This window comes from Pyxicephalus adspersus, chromosome Z (genome assembly GCF_032062135.1).
Source record: "Pyxicephalus adspersus chromosome Z, UCB_Pads_2.0, whole genome shotgun sequence".
In the NCBI taxonomy this organism is placed as follows: Eukaryota; Metazoa; Chordata; class Amphibia; order Anura; family Pyxicephalidae; genus Pyxicephalus; species Pyxicephalus adspersus.
In genome coordinates this window covers 46,174,617-46,189,289 of record NC_092871.1, presented here as the reverse complement: position 1 = coordinate 46,189,289, position 14,673 = coordinate 46,174,617, and the positions used below count along the sequence as shown (strand labels likewise).

At 38.0% G+C, this 14,673-nt stretch overlaps 1 protein-coding gene across 5 annotated transcripts in view; it reads left to right on the top strand.

Annotated features, from left to right (window-relative positions):
* Positions 1-14,673, top strand: part of BRD3 (bromodomain containing 3) — a 39,852-nt gene that overhangs the window by 7,032 nt on the left and 18,147 nt on the right. For all 5 annotated transcript variants that reach the window (XM_072431122.1, XM_072431119.1, XM_072431118.1 and 2 more), the window contains exons 2-6: positions 6,157-6,464; positions 6,597-6,734; positions 7,883-8,033; positions 10,564-10,716; positions 11,189-11,406. In XM_072431122.1, the coding sequence (XP_072287223.1) occupies positions 6,264-6,464; positions 6,597-6,734; positions 7,883-8,033; positions 10,564-10,716; positions 11,189-11,406 (861 nt within the window). In that variant the 5' untranslated portion in view covers positions 6,157-6,263. The remainder of the gene's footprint in view (positions 1-6,156; positions 6,465-6,596; positions 6,735-7,882; positions 8,034-10,563; positions 10,717-11,188; positions 11,407-14,673) is intronic.

The window sequence follows — 14,673 nt, the reverse complement described above, 5'->3', positions numbered from 1 at the left end:
TCCAAACAAATCTTGTAATATTGTATATCTTGTATATATCTTGAAAAATTGTAACATGGTTAAAGCAAAACTCTAGCAAAAACTGTATGCAGTGTGGAAGCTTGTTTTCCCATTGGTGAGATCCACATAATTTTCTCATCAAGAGATAGAAAATCCCTTCAATAGAAACATTGAGCGCAACAATTGTTGATTTTTTATCATTATAATTTTTCTGTTTTACACAGACAATACAATAATCAATAAAAGACAAAAACAAAGAGAAAACAATCTATTGACCATGACAACATATGTAACAATGTCTTTCAATAAATTTCAGAATATATAAACTTAGTATCTAATACACAGATACCTTCTTATTTCAAGTACTGCAATATCTAGTGTAAGCAAGCCAGACAGTAATTGAAATTGTTGATTTTTTTAGAGTTGGGAAGGGATTAAACTAGCTGGGTGTAAGAACTACTATCACAGGGGTGTCAAACTCTTGCCCAGGGGTAAAATCTGGCCCCCAACATCCATTATTTTGGCCCCCAAAGAAGTCCTAAATATGGACTGCAGCTGGCCCGCAGCATCATTGAAATAGCACCTCTACTACAATTTCCGGCATCACTCGTGTCTATAGACCAGCGGGCTCTCTGCCTATGCGTACTGTAGTACAGCCGTACTTTTCCTTGCTACTCCAAGGCATGGACTTGAATGGTTGGATTTTCATAGAAGAATATTGTTAATATTATTGTTACCCTGTGCACAAAGGTTACCAATGAAATTTAACTCAGAAAGCTACAAACAGAGAAAGAGGCATAAGATTTTTTCCTAAATAATATTAAAAAAAAAAAAAAAAAAAAAAGTAAATTGTATGCCTCTTTCTCTATTATAAGCTTGTTCCAGATTGAATGTGAAGCAAAACCTCTTTGTTTCCAAATGAAAGGGTTTTATATCTAATGAGAAGGAAAATTTCCTCTATTGTTTCATTAAATTTCAAGGTTGGCCTGCGACTTTGTCTGTTTTTTATTTTGGCCCTCTGTGTATTTGAGTTTGACAGCCATGTACTATCATTTTCCTATGGTTATTTTCTTTACAGAAGGGTATTCTTTATCCTTCAGAGTGATGAAAAGATTTGTAGTCTTTACCCAGTGTGTTTCAGTGTATTCAGCAGATAAACCTTGTGCTTGCATCAATGATAACCCTTGTGCTCCTCAGCCCTGAGTCTTGTTTTCCTTTATTCTTTGCAAAACCAGATGTACGATCTAGACCAGCATGATGCTGTGGGGAAAAATAATACTCAATACTAATTTTTTTCTGTGATATTTATTACTTAAAAAAAAAAATACAACAAAAGGTCTACACCAAAGGATCAGGATGGTTGTTTATAGAATCCAATCCCATATTCATCTACCCATTTATACACATTCTATTCACAAATGAATGGGCATGTTTGAGCTGGTCGCATAGTAATATCCAGGGATTACAGGACTGAGGGCTTAGATGCATGAGATCTNCCCCCCATTACTTGAAAAAAGTCCATTTTGTGCATGCCCCAGAAAGGCCATGTGCAGAAGGAGTAGCCAGAAGCCTCCTGGAATGCTTGATGTGGGTAGGCTCTGTGCTCCAAATCTGACTTTACTGAAAGGGAGGGGATTCACCCTTTCTTTAAAATAAATAAAAAAATGAAATACTCTAAATGTGCCTATAATTTTCATTCATACATAAAGCAATTCCTATTGTGACAGCTGTCTACTGACAATTGGTCACTAGGTGGCAGAGCGAGTCATTGACTTATTAGGAACTGAAAGGAGTGCAAAGAAATTAGAACACCTCCCAGTGATTTCACTTTTGACAAATCAGCGTCCTGGTTTTGTTTGTAAATCGCTATTTAGAGATGAGTGGTATGTACTTGTTTCACCCGGTCTATGTGCTCTGTGCAACTGTAGATAGAAAATGTGAACCGAGACACCCATGTTCTATTTGACAAAAATATTTCTGGATGGCATCAACATGTGAACAGGCATGTTTATTTTTACACCTATATTATTTCCACCCAGCTAACAGATGTCACCAACCACTGTCAGGGAAATACAAAGAATAATCCATGGAGCCATTCTGTATTGGTAATTGTATATGTTTCTGGCTATATAATTGCTTACTGAAAATATTAGCTTTCTCAGAGAGATATAGTATTATTGTTTTATTGGAAACCAGGCAATAATAGCGATAGAGCCTAAAGGCATTAAAAACTCCTCAATCACGTTAACAAAGTATACCATTCAACCTGAGTCGATCTGTCATATCAAAAAAACAAACAAACAAAGGGTATATTTTTTTTTTTTGTGATGCTCAGACATACCTTTTCAATCACCTAGACATTTTTACATGTACAGCAAGCCACAGAAACCAAGGTAACTGTATCCTAACGGTTACTTTCAAGTTGGATACACTGCTTTGTATTAAGGTTGTATGTGCAGTCATGTGAAAAAATAAGGTAATTCTAAAGTTTTGTGCCCCAGGATTTATTGGGGGGGAAAAAACATCTGGCCCCTAGCAATCTTAAATTTTGTTAAAAACAACCTCCGTTGAAGAATATATTACACCATGCCATTAGTTGATTGAAAATGCAGAACCATCGTTTGAAAAATTAAGCACATCCTTACTACTTCCATAAGAATTGGGCAGCCAGATGCTGCAAATCAAATGCACTTGATTAGCGGATCATCAGCAAGTGTGACTACTTTTTGGAAAGCATTTGTTTTGGCAATTGCTGGTCTGAAGTAATCAAGTGTTAATAACATGCCAAGGAGGAAAGACATCTGCTGTTATCTTAGAGGAGCAATTGTTGCTTCCCATCAATCTAGGTAGAGTTAATAGGGTTACAATTTATAAACAGTTTTACAGTGAGCAAGATTATTCACATTATTCACAAAATCATTTAAGAGCATTTTCATTCTTTCCAAGTAGTGGACGCCCCTGCAAATTCATCCCAAGGTCAGACCGAGCAAAGCTCAGAAAAATGAAATAAGAAAAGAAAAAAAAATGTCTCATCTCAGACATGTTTCAGTTAGTATGAATGTTAAAAGTTAGTGACCCTACAATAAGGAAAAGACTAAAAAATATTTTTTGGAAAGGTTGCTAAGAGAAAGCCTCATTAAAGAAAAAAAATATATATTACCATAGTTCCATCGGAACAGACCACAAAGCATCTTGAATAATGTCGTTGGGACAGAGGAGACTAAAGTCGAGATGTTTGGCTGTAATGGACAGCACTATGATTGGCGAAAACCAAACGCCGCATATCAGCACAAACATCTCATACCAATTGTCAAGTGCCGTGTTAGCGGATTGATGATTTAGGCTTTTTTTACAACCATAGGTCTTGGGCACCTTGCGGTCACTGAGCTTACAAAGAACTTCTCTTTATAGTGTTCTAGAGTCTAGCTCTGTGAAAGAGCTAAAGCTTGGCTGAACTTGGGTAATGCAACAGGACAATATTCCCAGGCATGTCAGTAAGTCTACAGAATGGCTAAAAAAAAAAAAAATCAAACTGTTGAAAGTGGTCCAGTCATACATGAATGAAATGCTGTGGTAGGACATTAGGAGACATGTATATTAACAAATGCTCTCAAACCTTAAAGAACTTAAATAATGTTGTGAGGAAGAGTGTGTCAAAATTCATCCACAAAGGTGGGAGAAATTAATAGTCCTACAGAAAGTAATTACCGTATTTTCCGGCGTATAAGACGACTGGGCGTAAAAGACAACCCTCAACTTTTCCAGTTAAAATATAGAGTTTGTTGCACTTAAAAAAAAAAAACAGTAACAAACAAAATTTTTACTTTAAATAATTGAATTGTCTACCCTTCTATGTAAAGTAGAAATTCTGAGTTTAGTTCCTCTTTAAGTGACAGGTGGGGTTGCAGACTTTACAGCCACTATAGTAGAAAGCAGCAGGGATCTCTGGGCTATTACAGCCAGTCACACAGCTCCACCTAGTGGCTGATTTGTAAATCAAAATATTATATAACGCGCATATAAATACGTCTATACTGCATGGCTCACAGTGTTCCGCCGAAGTTCTCTGACACTCTGACCCTTGGTAACCGAGCTCGGATCTTCTCCCCGTTCAGGGTACAGCCGGGTCCCTCCACCATGGTGTCACTCCCTATGTGCAGCACCTGAACAGATGATTCAAAATGTGGCAGCAAAAGAATACTAAACAACCAATGGCGAGCTTTCATTGCTGACAACCAGGAAGTACAGAAACGTTCTAACTTTCTCATTGGTGCGCTTACAGCAACTTGTATGTGATTGGTAAGTACCGGGCCTATAAGACGACCCCCGACTTTGGCACAGATTTTTCGGGGTTAAAAAGTCGTCTTATACGCCGGAAAATACGGTACTTAAAGCGGAACTAAACGAATAAATCACTTTTCCCTTTAATTCTGCAGATCCCTCGATTGTGCTTGAGCTTTCCGCTATCGGGTCCCGCACTGTCCCGGAAGCTGGAGAAAGCCCTAGGTGCCATCTTTCCTTCTGGGTTTGTCACCTGATCATGTGACAGGTGCAGGCGCTAGATCAGGTGATGTAGCTGCTGTCAAAGGTAAAAACGAGAGCCGATCTCTTTGCACATAAGTCTTTCGGCGTCTCTTTCCCCTCCCTGAAGGAAAATGCATGCGCAGAACGAGCAGCCAAGAGCCTCCCAGGATGCATGACGTATGTATCCCAGGAGGCACTGTCGCAGTGATAAAGACAAAAAGGGGAGGTTAGCCACAGGGCTGTCTACTCCGCTTTTACTGGCAATCCTATTTTAAAGAAACTTATTGTTTTGTCACACAGTGGTTCCTATTTCCAACATAGGTCAACTGCACTATTTTATGTTTCAAAATTAAACACACTATATAAATAGGTATTTAAAAACAACAAATCGGGATGTCAAAAGTTGTTTTAACAAACAGAATCTCAAGTTCAAGTTTCTTTTAAAATAAGATTGCCAGTAAAAGCCTGCTCATTCCCTCATTGTGCCTTTAATATAGACTTATCCAGGCTTGTCAGTTATTACCCTTAGTCAATCTAGGAACCCCTATTGGTAGGCCCCCTTTCTTTGAATTACTTTCATGTAAATTAAATATTTGAGCTTAGGTCCCCTTTAGGGTATTGCTATTAAAGGTCATTCTACAAGCCTTGCTTTGGTAGTGTTTTTCACCTGGGGTAAATTTTAAAAGTTTTAGAAACCAGACCAGATGATTTTCTGTCCTGGCAGGGTTCTCCCCAGGCACTTTTAGCTGGGCGCACCACCCGGCACTTTTCAGCACCCACCTGGCGGTTTTTGGGTGGTTACCAAAGAGTTTGGCCACAATACAAGGGCTGCCACCCACCTAAAATTTCTTACCACCCGGCTTAAAAAAAAATTCTGGGTTGAGCACTGCCTTGTATATAAACACTTTGTACTATCAAAATAGTAGTTCTGGGTGCTATAAAGCAGCAATTCTGGATGGACACTTGAAAATGTATTTGGACTGTTACCCAGTAAATCTCGATTTACAGTTGTATACCTGGCTGTATATTTAGGTTGAGCAGTGATTCTTAGTGGATGTTTGGATAAACAAAGGTCTTCGTTTAGGAGAGAATTGTTGTAAAACCATAACGGTACTTCACTGTGAAAAGAAATGCAAATTAATATTGTCTCCTTTAATAATTATCTAATAATTGTATAATTGACAACCATAAACACTGTACAACAAAAGCTTCCAAAAACTTTCAATTGGCTACTTTTTGTAAGTGATATATATTTAACGCTAACATTCTTTCCTAAATGTTTAGTTTAAAATTGATGGTTTTCCTATATTTGAACAGCAGCGGGACCATCCACTGAGATTTACTAGAGTGTGCTAACTGACCAACCAGGGGATGACTTTTCATGAATATTTTATTATTATTTCTTCTTTAAATAATTGTAAAAGACTTTGCTGTTGATTATGTATTTTAAAGTAAGTGTACACAACAAATTACTTTAGACTGATTTGAGATTGATGCTGATTGTTGCCATCTGCTTCCATTCAATTTTCTTATTACTAAGAAAATTAGTAATGGTTCCTAAACTATTGACATTGTGTAACATTTGTGGGCTCTTCCAACTTTTCTAATGATATTTTTTGTTTTTGCATTCAGATTCTATGGTGGGACCCTTAAATGTGATGTCCTCCCCCTTTGGGGGCAGTAAAGGAAGAGGTTACTCTGCAGAGTTGCTGTGAAAGGAATAACCAAGACAGGCAATTATGTCTGCTGCCACTGTTGCTGCCCAGGCACCTCAGGGGCCAGTGAACCCACCCCCTCCAGAGGTCACAAACCCTAACAAGCCAGGTCGAAAGACCAATCAGCTCCAGTACATGCAGAATGTGGTGGTGAAGACTCTTTGGAAGCATCAATTTGCCTGGCCCTTCTACCAGCCAGTAGACTGCATCAAGCTCAACCTACCTGTAAGTCATATTCAGGCTTTTGTGTGTTCAGGGATGCTACTCTGCCAAACCACTGTTATCAGCTTGATGTTTTTGGTTGCTTTTTAAACCACACCTACGTTAATAGGAGTAATCTGTTATTTTTACTTGCAGGACTATCACAAAATAATCAAGAATCCAATGGATATGGGGACAATAAAAAAGAGACTTGAAAATAACTATTATTGGAGTGCAAATGAATGCATGCAGGACTTCAATACCATGTTTACGAACTGTTACATCTACAACAAGGTGAGTGTCAGGACCATTTGATATACAGGTAGTCCCCAGGTTACATGCAAGATAGGGACTGTAGGTTTGTTCTTAAGTTGAATTTGTATGTAAGTTGGAACAGGTACATTATTAATAAATGCAATTAGGACAGATGTTTGTGTCAACATAATATTAGGCAGCATAGTGTCAGTTACTGTATAAAATCCTCACTGTGAGTTAATCACAAATAAACCTTCTCTTCTGGAGAAAATAAAACTCAAAAAAATTCAAAAATAACTGCAGAGTTTGTCTTGGTCATTAAAGAGTTACAAGAGGCTGCAGAAAGAGCTCACCCCACTAAGATCAACCACATACTCAGCTGTGTTAAGCAAAAGATTTCTTCAAGTCATGCAAACCGCCCCCCTTCAAGCCTCTGTTCTGCACAGGAAGGAGCAGGGAAACCTGTATACAGGGACTACCCATTGTCTGTAATTATTAAAAGATCAGAGCACAGGTCCCTCTGGAAACATTTTATAAGCTATTGGCAGTCTAGTGAGCATTCTCTTACTAGGACAGGAACAGGTGTGTATAAGACTAGGGGGAGGGGCTAGACATGGTAATCCCCTCTGATAACACAGATTTTATTGCAAAACTTTTTCTGTGCTTGGGCAGTCACAGGATGACTATCAATGTCAAAAACAAGCAGTCTGCATGCAGAGTGGGTGTTTCTCATAGTGATTATTATTGGATAGATTTTCCCTTAGTGTAGGGCTGGTAACCACAACAGAAATAATATAAAAGGAACATATGGCAATAGTAACCAGCTGAGTTTTAAACTTTACAGATTCTACAAAAAAAATTATTAGTTTTGAAACACTTTTTTAAACAAGTTCATTTGAAAATTATTCCTACATATTCACTAATGGTTTGCTATTTGTAGCAGCTGCATTTGTTCTAGTAACTTAAAATGCATTAAAATTAAAACCTAATGTAGTTGTTACTTTTCTTTCGTTTTGATAAAAATGTATGTTGCCTGTAGCAATCATTCACATTCTAGCTGGTATGCAGCCTAATGCTTGTATAGAGTACAGGAGAAATGTGCTTATTATGAGTAATATACACATCGATTAACATGGCTCCTAGTGTTATATGTTGATAACTGGACATAATCATTTTATCTTTCTCAGTCTACAGATGACATTGTGTTAATGGCCCAGGCCTTGGAGAAGATATTCCTGCAGAAAGTGGCACAGATGCCCCAGGAGGAGGTAGAATTGCTGCCCCCAGCTCCAAAAGGCAAGGGGAAAAAGCCAACCCCACCAGCGGCACAAACTCCAGGTATTTTTCCAGTGAAATCTTGTGGAAGGGAAAAGGCAGACATGGTGACATTGGGATCAACTAGTCATTTTGCATTTTGGGCCACATACATGCTATTAATGTTTGCAGTTGTGCACAACATCCTGTATTCAGGAAAAGGAATTTGCAATATTTAGGGCCAGGTCATATATTTATCGTGTATTTATAATGTATGCTACTAAAAACACCCAGAGAAAATCAAGGCACTAAACTGTTCATTATTTCATCTTCAATGTGTTCCAATAGTTTTGTATGATTCTGGCAATTTGTGTTGCAGAAAGTGCAAGTTCTTTATAATTGGTTGGGGTTTAAATCAATATAATACACAATAAATAGAAGCTGTAAAATTAATACGGATTCTTGAGTTTTGGTATTCACTGGATTAGTCAATGTTTTGTTGAAGGGGCACTCTTATGTGACATTATCCTTTAAAATGTGACATTATCCTTTAAATAGTTTGTGCTGTATTTGGACAGAGACAACTTTTTTCTAATTTTGGTTCTGTACATTACCACAATCAATTTTAAATGAAACAACTCAGATGCAGTTGAATTGCAGACTTTCACCTTTAATTCAGTGGGTTGAACAAAAAGATTGCATAAAAATGTGAGGAACTAAAGCCTTTTTTTTTTTTTGTTTTTTTTTTTACACCGTTACTTCATTTCAGGGGTTTAAAAGTATTCAGACAATTGTCTCAAAGGCTATTTCATGGGCAATTCCTTTGTTATGTCATTATCAATTAACTAATTAAATAAAAGGCCTGGAGTTGATTGGAGGGGGGGGGGGTGCTTTTATGTGGAGAAGTTTGCTTTGAACAGACATCAGAGGAGCTCTCCATGCAGGTGAAACAAGCCATCCTTGGGCTGCAAAAACAGAAAAAAACAAGAGAAACAACAAAACAGAGAAATTGTTACAATATTAGGAGTGGCAAAATTTACAGTTTGGTACATCATGAGAAAGAAACAAAGCACTGGAGAATTCAGCAATGCCAAAAGACCTGGACGCCCACGGAAGACAACAGTGGTGAATGATCGCAGAATCATTTCCATGGTGAAGAGAAACCCTTTCACAACAACCAAACAAGTGAACAACACTCTCCAGGAGCTCCGCGTATTGATATCCAAGTCTACCATAAAGAGAAGACTGCATGAAAGCAAATACAGAAGGTGCAAGCCACTCATAAGCCTCAAGAATAGAAAGGCTAGATTGGACTTTGCTAAAAAAAAACATCTAAAAAAGCCATCACAATTCTGGAAAAACATTCTTTGGATAGATGAAACCAAGATCAACCTTTACCAGAATGATGGCAAGAAAAAAGAATGGAGAAGGTGTGGAACAGCTCATGATCCAAAGCATAGCACATCATCCGTAAAACATGGCAGGGGCAGTGTGATGGCTTGGGCCGTGCATGGCTGCCAGTGGCACTGGTACACTAGTGTTTATCCATGATGTGACACAGGACAGAAGCAGCCGAATGATTTCTGAGGTGTTCAGAGACATACTGTCTGCTCAAATCCAACTAAATGAAGTCACATTGGGAGACATTCCATAATACAGATGGACAAGGACCCAAAACATACAGCCAAAGTAACCCAGGAATTTATTAAAGCAAAGAAGTGGAATATTCTTGAATGGCCAAGTCAGTCACCTGATCTGAACCCAATTGAGCATGTATTTCACTTGTTGAAGACTAATCTTCGGACAGAAAGGCCCACAAACAAACAACAACTGAAAGCCGCTGTAGTAAAGGCCTGGCAAAGCATTAAAGAGGAGGAAACCCAGCATCTGGTGATGTCCATGAGTTCAAGACTACAGGCTGTCATTACTAGCAGTTTTCAACCAAGTATTAGAAATGAACATTTTATTTTCAGCTTTTTTTAATTTGTCCAATTACTTTTGAGCCCCTGAAATGAAGTGATTGTGTTAAAAAAAAGGCTTTAGTTCTCCACATTTTTATGCAATCTTTTTGTTCAACCCACTGAATTAAAGCTGAAAGTCTGCAGTTCAACTGCATCTGAGTTGTTTCATTTAAAATTAGTTGTGGTAATGTACGCAACCAAAAGTAAAAAAAAGTTGTCTCTGTCCAAATATTTATGGACCTAATTGTATATTCAGCTAAAGTGGAATGTTGTTGTTCCGTAGATCCCAACACTGCAGGTTCCATACTTCTGAGCTTAATGAGGTCAGATGAAAAACAAACCCAAATCTTTTTTAGCATCCATGTATTCAACTAGTAGATACTCTTACAATTTATCAACAGAGTGAAGAAATCATCCCTTCACTGATCTGTATTTGCCAGATTATACCTTAGGCTAGGTTTATACGAATGGTTGGGAGCCTAGGTGATTACCACTTCCTATCCATAGGTATTATGCATAGTAGATAACATGGGGAAGAGGGTCAACCAGTTATAAGCAGATCTTCCCATTTCTTATTTAGATCAAGTATGGAGAGTTAATATACTATTCAACAAATGATAGTGTCCCTTTAATGACATCAATTTTTTCTCCAGTAATCACAGAGCAAGAAAAACCGGTTGAGAAAAAACCTCCATCTCCCAAGCCAGTCGTAGTGGAGCGCAGCTCTCCCAAACCTACCGTGGTGGAACGCAGTTCCGGAAGACGAGCTGATCCACCTGTGGAAAGGCGACGGGAGCGATACAAAGGTCTCCTAACTATTAGAATGATTCTGCATGAGGTCTCAGTTTTGTTTAATGATGAGGAACATGTGTTGAATGGCAAAGGTTTTTGTACAAAAAAAAAATACCCTCTCTTACCATAAACCTCTAAAATATAACTTTATGTGAAAATGGTAATTACAATTACAGTAACTAACTGCATGAGAAATGGCAAAAACATGAAGTCAGATGTATTTTGGAACATACCTTTATACACTGTTCATCACTTTTAAATATTTGTTCTGGTACTGTTGTGTGTGTAATGTGTAAATATATACGTAAAGAGGTATGTCTAAACGTTAGTATTCTTTTTACATAAGTTATCCCACTTCCTTGTAAAGAAGACAGAAATAGTTGCAGTGAACTGTCATTTTTTTTACTTGTAAAAGTGTCATCATTTTGAGAAAAATATATTTGTACAAAAAAAAAAAAAAATACTTTTTAACTATTTTCTTTACAGCTGCAGCACAAGCCTCCACTGTCTCTACTGTGAGCCCAACGGTTCAGCTAACAAATATTGCCCCTGTAGTTTCCCAGACTCCAGTTATCGCTGCCACTCCTGTGCCAACCATAACTGCAAACGTAAACCCTTCAACTGCCACTACAGCACCACAGCCTCCTGCAGCTGCCCCCGTTCCAGTAGCATCAGTAGTCCCACCAGCAGCTCCTGTCATTAAGGTAATATATTTATGGATGTATATAGCCCGTTAATGATTTGATGCTTTTGTACTGTACTAACCTTTTTTATACCACTAGAATGTTTTCATCTGTGGAGCTACTTAATGATTTCTTAACATAAACAGACTCCAACTGGAAGTTTTCTCCCAACCCTATGTTCTGATTATGCTCCAAGGTTTCGGATTTTCTTCACCTTTTATCCTTAATGAAAGTCTTAGCTGGACAAATGGATGGTGAATCTCTCTAATAATGTCACTCCATCCAAGCCTAAAAATTAGGTTTTGCCTAGAGATACACAAATGACTGGAATCTGTCTAACCTTTTTTATGTTAAATTGTTGTTTTTATGTAGAATTTTTGAGTCACTAGAACAGATGTCTGTGAAAATTCAGTTAAAGTAAGTTAAAAACATCACCCAGTCATTGCAGTTTAACCTCCTAGCCGTTAAGCCCGACCTTCGTACGGGCAAAAAAAAAATGGCTAGTATGGTTAACCCCGAGTTTTTTCCCATCCTTACTTACCTGGTCCCGCTGTGCTCATCCAGCGTCGGGTTCGTGTTCCAGCGTCGTCCTCCGTCGATCGTCGTCCGTCGATCTCCCTCTCCAGCGTCGGGTGCCAGCGGAACACAAGAGGCCGGCGGAACACAAGAGGCCGGCCGGCGGAACACAAGATACTTTTTTTTTTTTTTTTTTAATTTTTTATTAGCAACCAATAAAAACAGACAATTACAGAACTCAGACCAGTGTATACAGATGGCAAAGGCAAATAAAAGCGTGAAAAGGAATACAATTTTACAGAAATAGTCATATCCAGTAACTCGAGAGAACATATAGCATGCCACGTAATGATAAATGGAAAAGAGATAAATGGGGTGTCCTAGGATGGGGGACATAGGGGAGGGGAACACAGTAATGCCTTCCGTGCGGAAATACCTCGCCACCACTCTGAGCGTCTCACCTATCAGGGGGTGTCGGCGTAGGGCAACCGTGTCCTCAGCTGGGGACCATGCTGCCACACTTAACATTATTGGGGACTGTGCGTCCTCCAGGGTCACCCATCCCTTAAAACAGGCATGTCTACACCAGTCGACTAAGCGGGTCAGATGTACCGCCCTGTGGTACAGTATTGGGTCTGGAAAAGCCATCCCCCTTGATCCATATTTCTGTAAGTTACAGGTCTACAATTTAAAAAAAAAATTTCATGAAAAACAGTGGATCACTTTTGGTACAAAAATCTAGACCTCAGTGTAACGCTCAGGTGGTTAAGGGAAATACGTGGTGCATATTCTTCCATGTAACAGTTGTTTACATTCAGTGATGAAAAATGCTATGCATCTGGAATCCTGCAGTCATCATGTCCCGAGTGTAACCTACACAGTAAACCTAATTGGCTGCAACAAGGAAAGTGCTTTATTCTGGCATTGTAATTAGTTTTTCTACTTACATAGAGTAGTGGGCATGGATTTTTTGACTTGCTAGATATTTTAGTTTCATGGAAAAAAAAGTATGAAAAGAAAATAAATAATGCAGTCACCACATCTAAAGGAATGCTAATCTGCAATAAATAAAATTTTAAATTTGCTGTTTGTAGAATAAATGCTCTAAAACAGAAGTCAAGCCTTTTATTTTTACTAAAAGCACTATTACAGTCAAAAATTTAATTCTGCTCCAAACAACTTTTGACACCTAGACATAACTTCTGAAAAAAGAATCCTGTTTAAAAATAGTTTCTTGAAATGGTAAAACAATTGCTTTAACTATCCCCTTGAGTTTGAGCTAACAGAAAATGAGCTACATTAAGCTCTTTACACTGTGATGAGATTTATCTTTGATGTAAGTGGAAAAGAAGATAAACTTTTGTGTGTTAAATAAAATAAACAAAGGAAGGGTGCTTCTGGCTGACAGCTGGCACTGATGGTAAGCAACAGAATTATTTTATTTACCTCACACCTCTGTCTCACACAGCTTTGCCTCTAAACAGGATATGATCTAACTATGCATAGTGGCCATTACCAACATTAAAGCCGCATACACACGTGCATTTTTTTGTTGTTGGAATGTATCTTTCACGATCCTTAACAACGACTAAGGACTTCACGATGCATGAACGAGTGCTGTACGTACAGCACTGTTCTGCTCTATGGAGAGGGGGGAACGAGGGAGCGGCACCCTGCTGCGTGCTCTCCCCTTTCCCTTGCATTAGGATCGTTCGTCGTCCGTGGATCCGCCAGGACAGCCCTGAGCCGATTATCGGGCGCGAACCATTGGACGTGTGTACATGTACTTTAGGATTGTCAAATAGGGGTACTGAGTGTGTGATTATTTTTTTTTTTTAATTTATTTACTACACAAATGACAGTGCAAAGCAGGTGGGATAACTTCATGGGCAGGTAGCAGTTGGGAGACAGGTTTACAATATGGCATAGCATAACATATAATGCCATATAGTTCTGTTTATATTCGCTCATCCTCGGTGTCCTTTGCCACAGGCTCACACACATCTACTATTAAATCTTAAAGTTGCTCTGTTAGAGTCATATATATTTTTTTTCAATTTATCTCTGCATCATTCATAATCATCAATTACACTAATTGTGTACCACCTCAACTATGTCTTTTATAGTAATGTTTGACCACAAAATAATGGGATTACTAAATATCGTTCTATAAAATAATTTTTTTTTTAAAGTTGGAACAGCACTTGTAGTTATTAAACTGACTGGCCAACTGACATATTTTACTCACTGTGCTTAGATGTTTGAACTAAATTTTAAAAATACAAATTTGTATTTGAAATAGATCAACAGTCACTTGTAAAAAATCTAAACTCTGCAGTATTTGCAAATTTATATCGTAGTTTTTGGAAAATGTCTTTTTTTGTTTGTTTTATAAATTAATAAAAGTGGTTTCACACTATGTGGAGTGCTGTTTATATTTTGAAGTATGTTTTGAGGTGGCATTCTCACTAACAACATGTAAGGTGGAGAATAATAGACCTACTAGGTAGATAGTGGTCCCATATGTTCTTGTGAGTATGTCTTCCTTAGGATTTTACACGATGGTGGTGGATATTCTAGAGTGCACAAGTATATAATAGATACTGCACAGCACATCATAATCTGCATATAATAAAGATTGTGGTCTTGCACAATCGATTATTGATATGTTTATTGGTTATTTCGTAAATTTGTATTTATTTTCCAATTTAGGCACAATTTCACTGTGAGTGATATGTTTTTTTTTAAATTATGAACTTTGTTGAACTATAG